The sequence below is a fragment of the Mustela putorius genome, unplaced genomic scaffold (genome assembly GCF_011764305.1).
Source record: "Mustela putorius furo isolate JIRA1106 unplaced genomic scaffold, ASM1176430v1.1 tig00001012_pilon_pilon_pilon, whole genome shotgun sequence".
In the NCBI taxonomy this organism is placed as follows: Eukaryota; Metazoa; Chordata; class Mammalia; order Carnivora; family Mustelidae; genus Mustela; species Mustela putorius.
Window position 1 is genome coordinate 1870764 of NW_025421531.1, and position 17297 is coordinate 1888060.

Here is a 17297-nt window from a genome sequence, read left to right on the forward strand (position 1 = left end):
AAAGAGAGAGAGCGAGCTTACAGGGGTGCTGGTGGGGAGGTGGGGGAGGGGAAGAGAGTATGACAGCAGACTCCTCATGAAACAATGAGCCCAGATGTGGGACTCAATTCACAACCTATGAGATTTTGGTCTATTCTGTTTCTTATTGTGAGATGTGTACACCCGGTAAGGATTCATTGTTCTGTGCTACTATGGCATTTGTACTTTTCTCTGAATATATTTTATTTTAATAAAAAGTTACAAAATGAAAATAGTAACAGCCCTCACCTCACTAGATTATTTTATAGTTTAAATTAAAACCCATTAGAATTTAAACTCCATGAGGACAGTAATTTTAAACTTTTTTTCCACTGCTGTATACCCAAGATTAGAGCATGACCCGGTATATAGTGGTCATTCAAAACATTTTCAACATGAATGATAATATAGCACAGTGCTGATTTCATCACCCACCACAGATCACAAACACTAAATATTAGACATTACTATCAATAATATAGTTTTATCATTGCTTGAGACAAGTAGGTCATTTTTCTCTTTAAGAAATGTAACCTAGACAACACTGTGTTTTAACATGAGGTATCCATTATCTCATGTTTCTAAGTTCATCTCTCCATTTGATCAATGGTGGCAAACAAATCAATGGCCACAGGTGAACTTTACTCCATGGACTTACAATAGGGAATTGAAGTTGAAAATTTACCTTGATTTAATGCAGTCTGAGTTAATGATTTGTGCTGCTGCTATTGTTGCCCTTACAAGTTATCACGTTTTTATTGGACTCTGGCATGAAAAGTATTGTCAATTAACATAGTCATGTTATTTTAGTATTATTTGAAAATATTTTAAATGAAATAAAAGTTTTGTTACAAAGACACTTTGACAGATGTTGTCAATAATTAACTTTTTCTTCAGGCAAAGTATTGTGTACTTATGAGTCCATAGTACTTTAGAATTGTTAAAATCTTTGTTGGGCACATCATTGACAATGAGGACGAAAGAGTTGGTTTTTATCATCATATTAATCATCTCAGGAGAACTCTATGCAGAAGGTAAAATTAATTTTTCATCATCTTTATTCTCTAAAAATTATAAAGGGAAATTCTAAAATTCATTTAACTTGAACTTTTATTAATAGTCTTTCATTTGCATATCAACTTTATGAAAAGCATACTTCTTATAATTGTTATAAATATTTAGGCAGATTTTTTTTCCTTTGGGCATAACTAGTAAATTATTCTTATAATGACAAACTTAGAAAAACAACACAAGACAAAAAAGAAGAAAACAGCTTTGTATCTCTAGGTTTTGTGGCATAGGAGATGAAGAATCTAAAAACTTGGAAGGGTTTTCAGTCTAACAGTACCACTGAGTAGAAGTCGTATGTTAACCTTAATTCTAATTTCATATTAGAATTTATTCCTAATGCTGCATAGCTTGTACAATTTTAATTCTTTGTTCATAAAGTGAGAGCTTAGTGTTGGAAATTTGAAAAAGAAATATCCAAGAATCATCAAGATTTTGGAATCTTTACCCTTTGATTTTTAATCCTAATTTATTCAGTGGTTGAAATTTTGTAGTGATTAGGAGGAAGACTGTATAATTGATTATGCAGATAAACTTTTGAGGATGAAATGGAACTCTATTAATAGTTATATGAGACAACAGTATAAGTTAGGACTGTGCAGACAAATTAGTACACGCGGACTTCTTAACTCTTAGAAATCTTTATAGCCAGATTGCCTGGTGTGTGAATAAGTTGAGTGAGACAGGCAATGTGCAAGTGTGGGTTATTTAGGAATAGTTAGTAGTGTTATTAGGCTGTAGAGATAAGAAACAAGAAAGGATAATTAGGTGTCAGCAAGAGTAAATATACAAATGAGGAAACCACACAGCAATAAGACTTTTCTAAAATAAACACTTTTGGAAATTTGTTGAGATAAAATATCCTATGAATTATAATTGCCTTTTATTTTTTTTAAGATTTTATTTATTTATTTGTCAGAGAGAGAGGGAACACAGGCAGGTAGAGTGGCAGCAGAGGCAGAGGGAGAAGTAGGCTCCCTGCCAAGCAAGGAGCCCGATGTGGGACTCGATACCAAGATGCCAGGATCACGACCTGAGCCAAAGGCAGCCGCTTAACCAACAGAGCCACCCCGGTGTCCCTATAATTGCCTTTTAGGTAATAGTTTACTATAAATTTCCTACCAAAAAAGTGTCTGCAGTTAAAATTATGAAAGTGAAATAAATAGAATTCATCTTATTTGATACATTCAATTCTACAATAAGATAACTTTTGCATGAATTATTTCCTTTGGTTTTATTTTTCTAAATAGGGAAAAATCAGCTGATATAGTTCTCTACATCTATCTACCACGAAGATATTACATTTTCCTCAGGATGCCTGGGTGGCTCAGCTGGTTAAGCATCTACCTCCAGCTCAGTCATGGTCCCAGGGTCCTGGGATGGAGTCCCATATCGGGCTCCTTGCTCAGCGGGGAGCCTGCTTCTCCTCTGCTTGCCATGCCTCCTACTTGTGCTCTCTCTCTCTCTGACAAATAAATAAAATATTTTAAATAGAAGACATTGCGTTTTCCAGATAATTTCCTAGTTATTATATGGTTATAATCTCCTTTTACTCAAACAAACAGACAAAAAAGCTAACCATAATCTCATATTTCCATGCTTTCCCTCACCCCATTAGGAACACTAGGGGCAAGAATTGAATTAATGGTACCTCTCATTTTATAACATTCAATCATCATTGGCCTATGAAATGTTCCACTTTTGCTTTATTTATACATTTCCTCCCTATATCCCTGACCCTGAATTCCATTTCCCCTAGCACCAAACTGGGAGTCACTGTTGTGTATTTGACATATTCATATATATGTAACTATCTTTCTGAACTATGTCTTGTTTGTGTATGTGCTTTATAGTCACATAAATGAAAGCTTGCCATCAGTTTGATCTCCTTACTGTTTTGTTTTACTTGCTACCTTTTAAATATATTCCTGTGTTGCTGAATCTATTCTCTTGCTTTTAACTGTGCATAGTGTTTCATATATTTTACTTTTCTATCTTCCTTGTGATGGACATATCATTACTTCTAATTTCCTTCTAACCACAAATAACTCTTAATGAATGTATCCTATAATCACCTTATTTCTTTGTCACAATTTGCCCTGTATGTGTTCACATGTGTGTTAACAAAACTGTATTGTCTATTTAAAAGTTGCTAAGAGAGCAGATCCTAAAAGTGTTCATCACAAGGAAAAAAAATTATAAGTGTGTGGTGACAGATGTCAGCTAGATTTATTGTGAGATGATTTTGCAATATGTGCAAATATATACGTGAAATCATTGTGCTGTATACCCAAACTAATAAAATGCTATACATCAATTATACCTCAATAAAAATGTATGTCAGTACATGTAATGTTTACTTACGTGTGACAGGCTTCTTTTACTGAATAATATGTTTGTGAGATTCACTATCGAACATTCATCACTGCTGCATGACATTCAGCATTGTATTGTTGTGTAATATTCCACTGAATGCATGTCTAAAATGTGTTTATCTTTTCTTCCATGAATGGGCATTTGGCTTGTTTCCAGTTTGGAACTACATAAATAGTGCTGATATGAACATTCTTTTACATGTTGTTGGGTGGACAGAAGAATACTTTTATTCCTTTTTTCATTTTATTGATGTGATGTATACCATTGACCAGTTTTCACATGTTGAACCATCCTTGCATTCCAGGGACAAAATCTACTTGCTCATTGGTCCTTTTAATATGCTGCTGAATTCTGTTTGCTAGTGTTTTGCTGAGAACCTTTGCATCAGTGTTCATAAGGGATGAGTGCTTTTTAAAAAATAGTATGTGTATATTCTGCTTTAATATTGCCAAAGAAAGCTGAGTACTTTTTATGAAGTCTGTGACCACATATATTTCCTGTTTTGTAAAGCTCTTGCTGAAGTCTTTTATTTATTTTTTAATTAGTTGTCTGTCTATTTCTTTTTTTTAAAAAAAGCCATTCATTTCAAAATTTTGTGGGTTTGCATATCTTAAGTGGAACTTCATCTACTCTAAACTCTGCGGTCCAATATGGTGGCCACTAGCTGCATACAGCTATTGAAATGTGGTTAGTCCAAGTTGGGAGTGCTGTAAGTATAAATATACTCAAGTTCAGACTAGTAAGAAAAAAAAATGAAAAACCTTCTTAATATTTTAATGGGTTAAATAAAATCTATTATTAAAATTAACTTCAATTGTTCCTTTTATTAATGTGACTACTAGAAATTTTAAAATTACATATGTGGCTTGCATTATATTTCTATTAGAAAGTACTGTTTTACAAAGTTAGGGAAAGCTTCCCTGAGGAAGTGGCTTGACCAGTTTTATTCTGACAATTGGTTATTGGGGTTGCTAGTAGATTAATTCTGATTGAAAAACATTGCCACAGAAGTCCCTTAAAAAGTGAGGTAATAAAAATAAGTACTGGTCCAGGTGGCTTCAAACACTTTGAACTTTAAAATTTGCTGCCATTTGATCACACATCCTATGGTTTTAGATATACCTTTCTGTTTTCAGCTTGATATTTACTCATTTCAGAGAAACCCTGTGGTCTTCCTAGTGTGGAAAATGGAAGGATTGCCTACTATTACTATTCTTTTAAAAACTATTACTTTCCAATGAAAATAAATGAAAAACTGTTGTTTTCCTGCTTGGCTGGTTATACAACTGAAACTGGGAAACAAGAGGCAGAAGTCACATGTACCCGAGAGGGCTGGTCTCCAGAACCATGTTGCTACAGTGAGTGTGTGGGTTATGTCCACAAAGTATTTATAATATTTAAGGAGATCAGTTCATAAAGGTCCAAGAAAATCTGGTGGGTGGTGAAACCTTTTGGTAGAGAAGAAGAAATTACCGACCCATTCTTTCTTTTACAAAATGAAGGCATATTCTGAAATTCTGGATATAGTATTTCTTATTAAAATGTTATTGTCTTTGTTCTTTAGAGTGCCTGTAAAGAGAATATGGATACTTACTGAAAATGGTATTATAATACTGTAAGAAACAGATGCAAATGAGTTACTTTAAGGAATGAGGAACTTATACAGATAATAGTGCATAGGAAGCCAGAAAAATGCTTGACACCGGACTTAGGAAGAATACGATTGTTCCTCTAGTGTTTTATCCTTTGAAAAACTTCTCTCTTCTTTGTGTGCCAACTCCTTTTCCCATAGATTCAGAAAAATGTGTTTTCTGAATTTTGAGTTCAAATTTAGAAAAAAGAAATCTGATTGGTTCATCTCATTATTTCATGCCAGGCTATCCTATAGGCAAACTATTAATGGGCTTCCATTAGATCAGCTGACCTCTCTTGAACAAAGAAAGGACTCTCTAAGCTCTGTTTTACAGAGTAGAGGTTTCAGTTGGGCCTGTTTTTCATTTCGAAGAGGAAATGAGTATGATGGTGCTTGGTATGTATAGTGAGCACATCCATGTAGGATAATTATCCTTCCCATGACTGGAGAACAGACCATAAATTTAAGCATTGCACTTTTAGTATTAACATAGACCACAGAAAGAAAGAGAGTAAGAAAGAAAGGAAGAGAGAAAGAAAGATTGATTAATATATAGAGTTTAAAAATAAATGAAACATTAGCAGGAGCTTTGAAATCGGAACCAGAAAGAAGAGCTCAGGTTTAGCATGTAGTCTAATCGTTAAGATAGAACCTCTGCAGTTAACCTGCCTGTATTTGAATTATGCTCCCTCACTGGGGAGAGAACATTGTGAGCCTAAGCTTCTCATCTATAAAGTGGGCATAGACCTGCTTCACTGAGGTAATCCATATATATTTCTTGGCTTCTAATAGTAGGGCTTAAAAAAATTACTGAGCTCATTCAGTGCTGAGGTATATTTATTATCTAACACAACACTGTTGCAAGCATCTGCTAAAAAAAATAACTGCAAACTCAAAGGTTTTGAGTAACAGGTCTATGATTCAGTCACGGTCTACACGGACTGACTGGGGATAGGCTACACACACTTACTGTACAGCTAGGTGATCATTTGCTGAGTTAAAAAAAATGAACATAGTTTTCATCTTAAGGTATCTGCAGACTTATTTAAGGACCCATAAGTTAGGTGTGTGCTTTTGTTACATGGTGTTGAAACTTGTCAAACACAGTAGATTTTAAATATTAGGAAGTCAACCCAAATGAAATTCCTTCTATTTGTCATTAATGACAATTAGGAGAAGAGTTCTATTATGTTTTCTAAAAGTAGATGTGATAGGGGTGGGAGTCACAATAAGAACTGAAGTTAATAAATACAAAGAATGTCATTGTCAAGTTGAATCAGTTTTTTAAGAAATTTGATTTAGAATACGCAGGATAATTCCAAAATTAAATCAAATCAAGGGATTCTGGAGTGAAATTTTTCTCTGTCCTTTAAATTCCAAGAAAAATATTAAACTTTTGCCTTAGTTTTACAAGTAAAAGACAAGTTTAATTTCACCAAATTAAGCAAAGATTTTTTTTTTCCCCATAGAAAAATGCGTTAAGCCTGAGTTGAGAAATGGTTACATCTCTGATGTAAAATTAATGTACAAAATTCAAGAGAACATGCGTTATAGTTGTAATTCAGGATATAAAACCACTGGAGGAAAGGATGAAGAAGTAGTTCAATGTCTTGCTGATGGATGGTCTTCTCAACCTACCTGTAGGAAGGAACATGGTATGTGTTTAAGAATCATTTCCTAAATCGAGTAAAATTGATTCAGATTGCCTTTTTTTTTAGACTAATTCATAGTTTTTTGCATATGTTTCTAACAATTATGAGGACATATTTTTGTCATAATGCTTATTATTAAAAAGAATCATTTCCTAAAACTAAAAATAAAGATTAAAAAACTAGTACTTTCTTATATTGATAGTCATTTTTATTTAATGTAATTGATTTTTTGTATGTCTGTAAAGGCAAGAAGTTCATATCATATTGTTTTTCTTAAATGTTAGGTGTTTCCATCCACGAGTTCCCAACTCCCACAATTCACCTACTCCACTAGTTCTTATTTAGTTTTTTTTTTAATATCAATACACTTATTTTTAGAGCAGTCTTAGATTTGCAGAAATATTGGACAGCTAGTACAGAGAATTCCCATATACCACTTCCTGTCCTTGGCCACATTTGATTTCCCCTACTATTAACATTTTGCATTTAGTGTGGTATATTTGCTGCATTAACCAAAGTTCATACCTTAGGGTTCATTCTTTGTGTTATACATGCTGTGGATTTTGTCCAATGTATAATAACATGTATCTACCACTGAGATATCATACAAAATAGTTTCAATGCCCATGAATCCTGTGTGTTCCACCTGTTCATCCATTTTTCCTTCTGCCAACCATTGGCAACCCCTGATCTTTTTTTTTTTATTGCAATAAAATATACATAACATGAAATTTTAACTATTTTTAAGTGTACAATTCAGGAGCCTTCAGTACATTCACAATGTTGTATAACCATCACCATTATTTCTTCTTCATCACCATTATTTCTTCTTCATCAACCCAAACAGAAACTTGTACCCATTAAACAATAAACCTGTCTATCCCCCACCCTACCCCAGTATCTGGTAACTTCTATTTTCTGTCTCTATCAATTTCCTTATTTTAAGTATTTTGTATAAGAAGGGTTACGCAATATTATCCTTTTGTGTCGTCTGACTTACTTCACTTAGCATAATGTAGTCAAGGTTCATCTATGTTGTAGCATGCATGAGAATTTACGTTCTTTTTATGGCTAAATAATATTTTATTGTGTGTATATAGATAGACAGATCATCTATAGACATTTTGTTTATCCATTATCCATGGGTGGACACTTGGGTTGGTGGAAGTTCCTCTAAAAATTAAACATAGATTTACCTTGGGATCCAGTAATTCCACTTCTAGGTATATATCCAGAGGGAAAGCAGGGACTCAAACAGACTTTTGTACAACAATGTTCCTAGCAACATTTTCACAATAACTAAAAGGTGGAAGTAGTTCCTACTTTATACTATAAAGAAAAGTATGGAATGGAATAGGAGTGCCTGGGTGGCTCAGTCGGGAGGGCATCTACCTCAGGCTTAAGACATGATCCTGGAGTCCTGGGATTGACCCCCGTGTCCGGCTCCCTGCTCAGCAGGGAGTCTGCTTCTCCCTCCCACTTGGGATCTCTCTCTCTCAAGTGTGTAAATGAAATCTTAAAAAAAAAAAAAAATTCTGGAATGGAATGGAATAGGATGAAAAAAAACCTCAAGCCTATTTCTCACAACATATATAAATTGCTAATTCCTTTATTAGAGAGGATTTTGAGGTAATACTCATTATCTTTATTGGTAAACCAGTATCAGATATACTTAAAATAATCCAATAATTTGAATATGTATACTTTGTTAGTGTGTTGTTAGTTGCTTAAATTGTATAAATCCTCAAATGACACAGACTCAAAAAATTGTTACTGTACAAGCCTTCAGTTGAATTGTGGCCTTCTGCCAAGTATACTAGACCAGAATTTTAAGAATAGAAGACTAGTGGCATTAAGACACAAGATGTATAAAGAAAAACAGGAACTAGAGACGCAAAGGCAAACTGGCTATTTTTCAATTTTGCTGAAGTTTGATTCGGCCAAATATGCTTCAGATTTTCTGAAAATACATTTTGAGATTTATTTTTAATATTATAGTTTTAGGGCGCCTGTGTGGCTCAGTGGGTTAAGCCGCTGCCTTCGGCTCAGGTCATGATCTCAGCGTCCTGGGATCGAGTCCCGCATCGGGTTCTCTGCTCAGCACGGAGCCTGCTTGCCTCTCTCTCTCTCTCTCTCTCTCTCTGCCTGCCTCTCTGTCTACTTGTAATCTCTCTCTGTCAAATAAATAAATAAAATCTTTAAAAAATATATTATAGCTTTAGTGATAAAAGTTCATAAAATAAATAAAGTTGATTTTTTTTTTTTTAGAAACATGTTTGGTCCCTGAATTAGATCATGGGAATTATTCCACGACGCAGAAAACGTTCAGAGTGAAGGACAAAATACAGTACGAGTGTGCTACTGGCTACTACACTACTGGGGGAAAGAAGACAGAGGAGGTAGAATGCCACACATATGGATGGTCTCTCACACCAAAATGTACCAGTAGGTTCTCATTTTAAGGACAATCTAGTCTCATTTAAAAATTTTTCTCTCATCCAGTAGTGTATATAAATTGTCACACTCATGTTTCATTTTTCATACCTTTTTTTTTTTTTTTTGCTTCGGGTTTTAATTATGCTGATCACCGGTTTTGATCATTTAAAGCTCTCAAGTAGAAAAAGAATTTCTCTTTGCTCAGATAATTAAATTAGAATAAGCCTAATGATATTTAATAAATACAGAAATTGGCAAGCTTTTGTTATATGTAAAAAAATATGGCAAATTTACTCCTTTCTATTCCAGACATGGTATATTGTTCAACAGAAAAAATAACACATTTTTTGAATTTTATTTGTGCTTTCATTTTTAGGAATAAAGTGCTCTTCTTTAAGATTAATAGAAAATGGTTATTTTCATCCTATAAAGCAAACTTACGAAGAAGGAGATGTAGTTCAGTTTTTCTGTCATAAAAATTATTATCTAAGTGGATCTGACTTAATTCAGTGCTATAACTTCGGTTGGTACCCAGCATCTCCTGTATGTGAAGGTAATTTTTAAAATTTCATACTCATACAAATAAAATATTGTGTCTGAATTAGCTTAATTTCTATGCAAAAATGTTTCTGATATTATCTAATTCTTGTCCTGAGTGCTATTTCTTTTTTTTCAGTTTCAGAGGTAGAGTTTAGTGATTCATCAGTTGCATACAACACCCAGTGCTCATGACGTCAGGTGCCCTCCTTAATGCCCATCACCCAGTGACCCCATCCCCCCACCCATCTCCCCTCCAGCAACCTTGTTTGTTTCCTAGAATTCAGCGTCTTTTATGGTTTACCTCCCTCTCTGTTTTTGTCTAATTTTATTTTTCCTTCCCTTTGCCTGGGTCCATCTGTTTTGTTTCTTAAATTCCACATATGAGTGAAATCATACAGTATTTGTCTTTCTCTGACTGACTTATGAGACCTCAGCCATCAAAAAGAATGAAATCTTGCCATTTGCAATGACGTGGAATGACATGGAGGGTATTATGTGGAATGCTATTTTTTAAAAATAAATATGGTCTTTTAAATCATTGCTAGATATTTTCAGCAATATTTAATCTTAAGAAATTGAAGAAAATTTTAAGAAATCTTAAAGGTTGTATTAGTTTGTAGAGTGGATGTAACTTTTAAACTTTTTCATTATAAGGAATACATTTTACTTATTGGGAATTACCAGATTCAGTTATCTCATGCTGGTGGTTTTGTGAGGGTTCTTAGTTGACCACATATTTCCTGATGTGAAACTACAGTCTTCAAAATGGTGGGGTAAAGAACAGAAAAATTAAAAAAAACATATTACCCAGAGTAAAAATGAAAAATATGATCCTCAAGTAAGAGTATTCCTAAAATGTAATGTCTATGGCAAGTTTCTATCACTGGACATGTTCAAGCAGACAGTATGATCACCTGTTGGGAGACAATTCACACATCATTTAAGAATACCTACAATGATAGATGAAGGAAGTCCAAGCCTAGCAGAGGAAACAAATTTAAAAAGGTAATTGACACAATGTGACAAATATAATAAATTAAGATATAAATTATTTGAACAAACACTGAAGATTTTGATTGGTATGATGTGGGATAGCATTTTTGGAGGTGATGGATACCATTTGAACCGAAAGGTAAATAGGATTTTGAGGATTGGAGGGGATGGAGAGTATATACACTCTGTCGTATAGAAAATAATATCATTATTGATCAACAAGAGAAAGACAGGAAAGTGGAACTTGGAGGAGGGAGCGAAGATTCAAAGCAAATGTTGGGAGGGGTGAAAGAAGGAGATGACCAGGGGCATGAGATGAGATTGCCCAGGATGATCCTAACTCTTTAAATGCACCAAATGATACCAAGAGACTTGGTCTAACAGTAGAGAAGAAGATAGTTAGCTAATTGTAGCATTTTATTACAGAAATAAATTGCAAACCTGCTTAATATCTACTCCACCCCACATCCAAATTAGCATGCCAACGTGCCTATTATTTTCTCTAGTAAATAGTCATTAGATGTAGTGTAGGTAGTGTAGTTGGCTCAATAAAAATAAATTATATCCTAATCCCTGGAACTAATGAATGTTACCTTACTTAAGCAGCAAAAGGGACTTTGCACATGTGATAAAGTTAAGGATCTTGAAGTAGGAATAATTTCTGATTATTCTGAGGGTCTAATTGTGGACCCTCAATATAATCACAAGCCTCTTTATAAGAGGGAGGCAGAGGGAAATCTGACTACAAAAGAGGAATAGAGATGTGACAAGAGGTTGGAGCAATAATAGGAGGAAAGGTCATGTGCCTCAGAATGCATGCAGCCCCCAGAAGCTTGAAAAGGCAAAGAAGCTGAGTCATAAACTTGCAGAAGGAATGCAGCTCTCCCGACAACTTGATTTTAGCCCAATGAATTCTGGACTTTTGGCTCCCAGAACTGTAAGAGAATAAATTTCTGCTATTTTAAGCCACTTAATTGTAATAATTCATCACAGCAGCAATAGGACATTAATACAGTCTGTGTTTTAGAATACTGAAGAACAGATTTAATTCATGTAGTCATAGGTACAAGAACAGATCCATGAGGCACCTGGGTGGCTCAGTGGGTTAAAGCCTCTGCCTTCGGCTTGGGTCATGATCCTGGGGTCCTGCATTGGGCTCTCTGCTCAGCAGGAAGCCTGCTTCATCCTCTCTCTCTGCCTGCCTCTGCACTTACTTATGATCTCTGTCTATCAAATGAATAAATAAAATCTTTAAAAAAAAAGAACAGATCCACTACTTAATAATTAATTTATTTACTTCAGAAATTTCAGTTTATTTATCTATGAGAGAAATAATTATCCTTGCTTAATAAAGTTATTTTAGGATTAGAGGAGATAACAAATGCTGTTTTAATTTGCTTGCTTTTTTAGTTTTCTATTGGTGCATAACAATGCATTACAAATTTAGCAACTTAAAACAGCACACTTGTATTATTTCACAATTTCTGTAGGAGTCTGAGCCTAGCTTATCTGGCTCCTCTGCACTCCTGTTGAACAAACTGCAATTAAAGATTCAGCTGGGGCTTCAGTCTCATCTGAGGCTGGACTGGGGAAGAATCTGCTTTCAAACTCGTGGTTATTGGTAGCATTGAGTGCTTTGCAGACAGCTGAACTGAGAGCCTCAGTTTCTTCTTGGCTGCCAGCTGGAGGCAGCCCTCTGCCCCTTGTCTTGTTGCACCACCCCCCTTTGGGAAGCTCACGATGTGGGTGCTTGCTTTTTATCAAAATCAGCAGGGAGACAATCTCTCAGCAAGAATGGCCTTACCATACTATGTTGCATATCATGCATACGTAATCACATACTCCCATCATCTTTGCTGCTCTCATTAATTAGAAGCAAGTCACAGGGGAAGGTTATCACACAAAGAGGCGAACGTTAAAAACATCAAAAGTGGAGATCAACAGGTGACCCTAGGGTCTGCCTACCATGCTTCCTATGGTACTTGGATCTAGGAATGGTTCTTATTAAATCCACACATTATTTTTTGTAATTATATGACTAACTCGACTAACTCTGGTGATATTTTATATCAGGAAAAAGAAATCGATGTCCTCCTCCACCTCTGCCTCTACACTCCAAAATTCAAACATATTCAATGACTTATCGTCATGGAGAAACAGTTCGTATAGAATGTGAACTTAATTTTGAGATCCAGGGGTCAGAAGAAATACGTTGTGAAAATGGAAAATGGACAGAACCTCCAACATGCATAGGTTAGCAACACCTTTATCAGTTTCCCCTAAATGAAGTCTGCATGTGTAGCTATACACATGTGTATACAAAATGTCTCTTTTCAGAAGAAAAGGAGAAGACAGCCTGTGGGGACCCACCCATCATTGAGAATGGTACAGCAAACCTGGACTCTACGATTTATTACAATGGGGATAAAGTGGCATATGAATGTAAAAGTGGGTATCATCTCCGAGGATCAACAGAAATAACTTGTAAACGTGGAAAATGGACACGTCCTCCTGAGTGTGTTGGTGTGTATGCTACATTTACCAGCAATAGCTAAGCCTGTTGTTTAAAATTTTTTCATTTTCCTTATTTAATCTATATATTTCTAGCAAGAGACTACTGCTTAGAAAAGTTATAAAACACCCTGATTCAGCACCTACTCTGCTGCTTTTTTTGTGTGTATATGAAGCCTTCTGTAGAATTTAACCCAATGTAAAGAAGTGGGAAACTAAAAAAAATTTTTTGAATACACATTAGTGCTAAACACTGTTATCTGATCTGTTGACTCCAGGACTTCTGAGGTTTAAGTGAAAGCACATAAGTAGTAGTCAATTGGGTGACTGGCCATAATCATGGTCTACTTCCTCTCCCTTCATGTCCTACAAAGTCATATTAGAGCACTCTGTTCCTGCCTTTGGGTCAGTCCTTCTGGTATTACTTACGGATCTGGCCAGTGTGAGCCCTATACCCTCTGAGACCTGTCCCCGGTCTTCTGTTTCACTAACATGCACAATCAGGCTACATTGCCACTCCTGGGTGCTACCCTTCCTGTTACCCTTCTTATTCCTTGATCTCTCCTAGAAAGATCTCCGCAACCGTGTTTACTTACAATATTTATTGCATAAGAGAAAAGCTATTAAGATGCTAAAGAAATGAGAAGAGTAGGAGAAAAAGTGAAGAGAGAAAAAGTAGACAATGTCATCCATGGATTGATTGAGATCTGGAATGAAAGGAATGAGAATTGAAAAATAAAAGTGGGTGATAACAAAGGGTAGTTTTAGAACTGACCATAATCTTCAGGTCATTGTTTACCTTTCTATACATTTTAAGAATATTTTTACCATGATTCCTTCATAAGCAAGAAAAGTGAGAGATACAAATATGTGTTTTTAGGCAAAACGTTTGCTGTTATTCTTACTACATAAATTTTTAAAATATTTGGTCTGAATAGCATTTTTCTCATTTCTGGAGAATTTAGAAAACAGTTGTCTTAAACTATATACTATAAATAACAAGGTACAATAGTATGAGTAATTATATGGTATCATTAGGTTGTTATAAATCATATTAATTTTAAAATAACCTCTTTTTTTTAGAAAATAATGAGAATTGTAAGCCACCACCTGATATAATAAATGGGGCTGTTGTTGGTGGATTATTAGCAAGCTACACAACAGGATCCTCAGTAGAATACAGATGCAATGAGTATTACTTACTGAGTGGAGCAAAAGTATCTCATTGTGAACAAGGAAGATGGTCATCCCCACCTATTTGCTTAGGTAAGACAGAGAACACATTTTTTTTTTAAATTTCCCAGGTTTATTGAGATACAATTGACATACGACATATGAATTTAAGTTATACCATACAGTGAGTTGATACACATATGTTTTACAATAAGGTTAATTGACGTTCCCTTCATTTCACATAGTCATAGTTGTATCACTGTTGTTCTTGTCATTACTATGAGTGCATTTAAGATCTACTCTCTTGGTAACGTTCAAGTATTCCAAACAAAATTGTAAACTATAGTCACTATTATATACGTTAGAACCCTAGAACTTATTCCTTTTTTAACAGCCCATTGAATTTCTTATACCATTATGTTTGTATTTTATGTGATTTTTATATAACATTTTATTGCATGAAAATGATGATTTTTGTATAAATCTTTTTTTTTCCAAGAGTTTTTCCTTTTCATTTTTGTAAGCAGAAAATCTAACATCAGAGGGTCTAAAACTACATTATTCTTACCTACTACTTTTTAAATTGTGGTAAAATATGAACAACAAAGCTTTACCATGTTAGCCATTTTTAAATGCACATTTCAGTGACATTAAATAGATTCACATTTTAGTGACTGATTATTTTCTCCTAACTGATAACCTCAGTGTCTCTCTCTATATTGTCCTCAGAATGCCATTTGGAGAGAATAATCAATCCAGTTCTTTCCTTGGGAGAGGATATTGTTAATAGCTTTCTTGGCTGTCAATTCCTCACTTAAATGGTCACCTTTGTTCTATTTTGTTGAGCAAATAAAAACACATTTGTGATTACTTTAAGTATATTTTAGATTGAAACATAGATATGTCATAATTAAATTAATCACTTTTTGATGGAAGTTTAGTGTGCTTTCAACATTTTTACATTCCAATCAATACATTTTGTACTAAATGTCTGCACATATAAAAAACATTTTATTTTTTAATTTTTAAAATTAAGTTTATTTATTTCACATGTTTGATTTTGTTTTGGGTATCTTTTTTCAGATTTTCTGAAGAAGAATTTCTGGATCAAAAAGATCTGGAATTTTAATTATTTTTCTGTTAATTGCTAAATTGTCCTTCAGAAAGTTAATCTGATTTACAACTCTACCATCAGAGGATTAATATAGTAGTTTTCTTAATCCTTGTCAGCTTGAATATTTTAATCATATATTGTTAACCCAACAATTAAAATTATTTTAATTTGGTTTATTTAAGTACTAATCAACTGAGTTTATTTTTATTTGATTTGGTTGATTTAAGTTATATTTGATTTGGCTTGTTTAAGTATTACTCAACTGAGCATTTTTTGATTTTCTAGTGGCCACAGGTTTTTGTTTTTCAATGACTTTGATTTTTCATACTTGTAATAAAAATTTTATTTATGTAAATTATATTATTCATTTGATGATGATGCAAGATACAACAATGTATATTGCAACCATTTTTATTTTCCTTTTATTTTATTTATATTGTATATATATATTTAAATTTGAAGTCTTTAGCTCTTTCAACATCTGCTTGGTGGTTTCTCTATTCCAAGTCATTCCTAAGCTGCTGTTCTTCTTCAAATTCAAGTATGTCTACCTATAACTTTCCTGTTACCCTCATATTTTCATAGAGGTTTTTGATGCTAAGTTTTTGATGATGTGACTGATAATGCATTGAATGGAAGTACAGTCATCTCTGAGGATAAAGACTGGAAAGTTTAAGAAAATCTATCATGCTGTTTCTGGAAAAATTGCCTCTAGACACATAGACTTGGTGCTAATAAATTAAAGCAAATACCGAATGAAGATCATTTACTGTCATCAGGCCAAGAGGCAGAGTTCAGTACATCTTATTTATCCTTAGGAACTTCAAGTATTCTCACTACAAATGGGAAAAATGGTGTAATAACAAGCAGAATCTTCCATCTGTGAATTATTGTTCCAGACATTATGAACCTTTTTAACCTCCCAGTACTGATCTTCCCTGTCTCATTCTACTCTAGCCACTCTGTCTCCTTGCCCTTCCTCACATAAGCTAAGTATGCTCTCACCTCAGGGCTGTTTCCTTTTCCTGGAACACCCTTCCCTCCGAAAATGCCATGGTTCACTCGTTTGTACAAATACTACTTTTTCCTTAGGCTTATCCTAATGACATGGCTTCAAAGTATAACTTCTCTTACCTCATCCCTTTCTATACCCCCTCCTCTCCCTCCACTACTCATTCCCCTTCTAATTTATGGCATGTGGTTTAAAGATGGCCAGAGATTATAAACCCATATATTTATTATAGCTATTGCTTGTCCTTGTGTGTTTCTCCCATTTAGAGGGTATGTTCCATGAGGGTGGGGGGTCTTTGTTTTGTTCTTTGATGTACCTCAAGTGGTAAGTCTCTCCCAAATATTGTACAATAAATACATTTTGTATTTCATGATTTTTTATTTTTTTTAAACACTCATTTATTTACTTTAGAGAGAGAGAAAAAGAGAGAGTATGCCCATGAGTGGGGCAAGGGACAGAGAGAGAGAATTTTCAAGCAGAGTCTGCACTGTGCATGGAGCCCAACCTGGGGGCTTGATCTCAAGACTCATGAGATCATGACCTGAGCCAAAATCAAAAGTCAGACGCTTAACCAACTGAGCCATCCAGGCATCCCTCATGACTTTTATTTTATAGAGAGGAGATCATGCTTAACCTAAGTGACTCTAATATACATTTATATGTATACATATATGTACATATATGTTTTTTACTGAAGTATAGTTGGTACACAGTGTTGCATTATTTTGGGGGTACAGCACACTGATTCAATGAGTCTAAATGTTATGCTAT

General features: G+C 34.4%; 1 protein-coding gene across 2 annotated transcripts in view; it reads left to right on the forward strand.

Moving 5' to 3' along the window:
* The first annotated feature begins 943 nt into the window (after nucleotides 1-943).
* The window catches only part of F13B (coagulation factor XIII B chain), a 31516-nt gene continuing 15162 nt past the window's right edge, over nucleotides 944-17297 (forward strand). Inside the window, exons 1-9 of one of the 2 annotated variants that reach the window (XM_013058104.1) lie at nucleotides 984-1052; nucleotides 4039-4171; nucleotides 4620-4820; nucleotides 6565-6750; nucleotides 9016-9192; nucleotides 9560-9736; nucleotides 12790-12969; nucleotides 13054-13239; nucleotides 14311-14493. In XM_013058104.1, coding sequence (XP_012913558.1) covers nucleotides 4700-4820; nucleotides 6565-6750; nucleotides 9016-9192; nucleotides 9560-9736; nucleotides 12790-12969; nucleotides 13054-13239; nucleotides 14311-14493 — 1210 coding nt within the window. In that variant the 5' untranslated portion in view covers nucleotides 984-1052; nucleotides 4039-4171; nucleotides 4620-4699. Of the gene's footprint in view, nucleotides 1053-4038; nucleotides 4172-4619; nucleotides 4821-6564; nucleotides 6751-9015; nucleotides 9193-9559; nucleotides 9737-12789; nucleotides 12970-13053; nucleotides 13240-14310; nucleotides 14494-17297 lie in introns of both variants that reach the window. The other variant, XM_004756198.2, reaches the window with a different exon arrangement.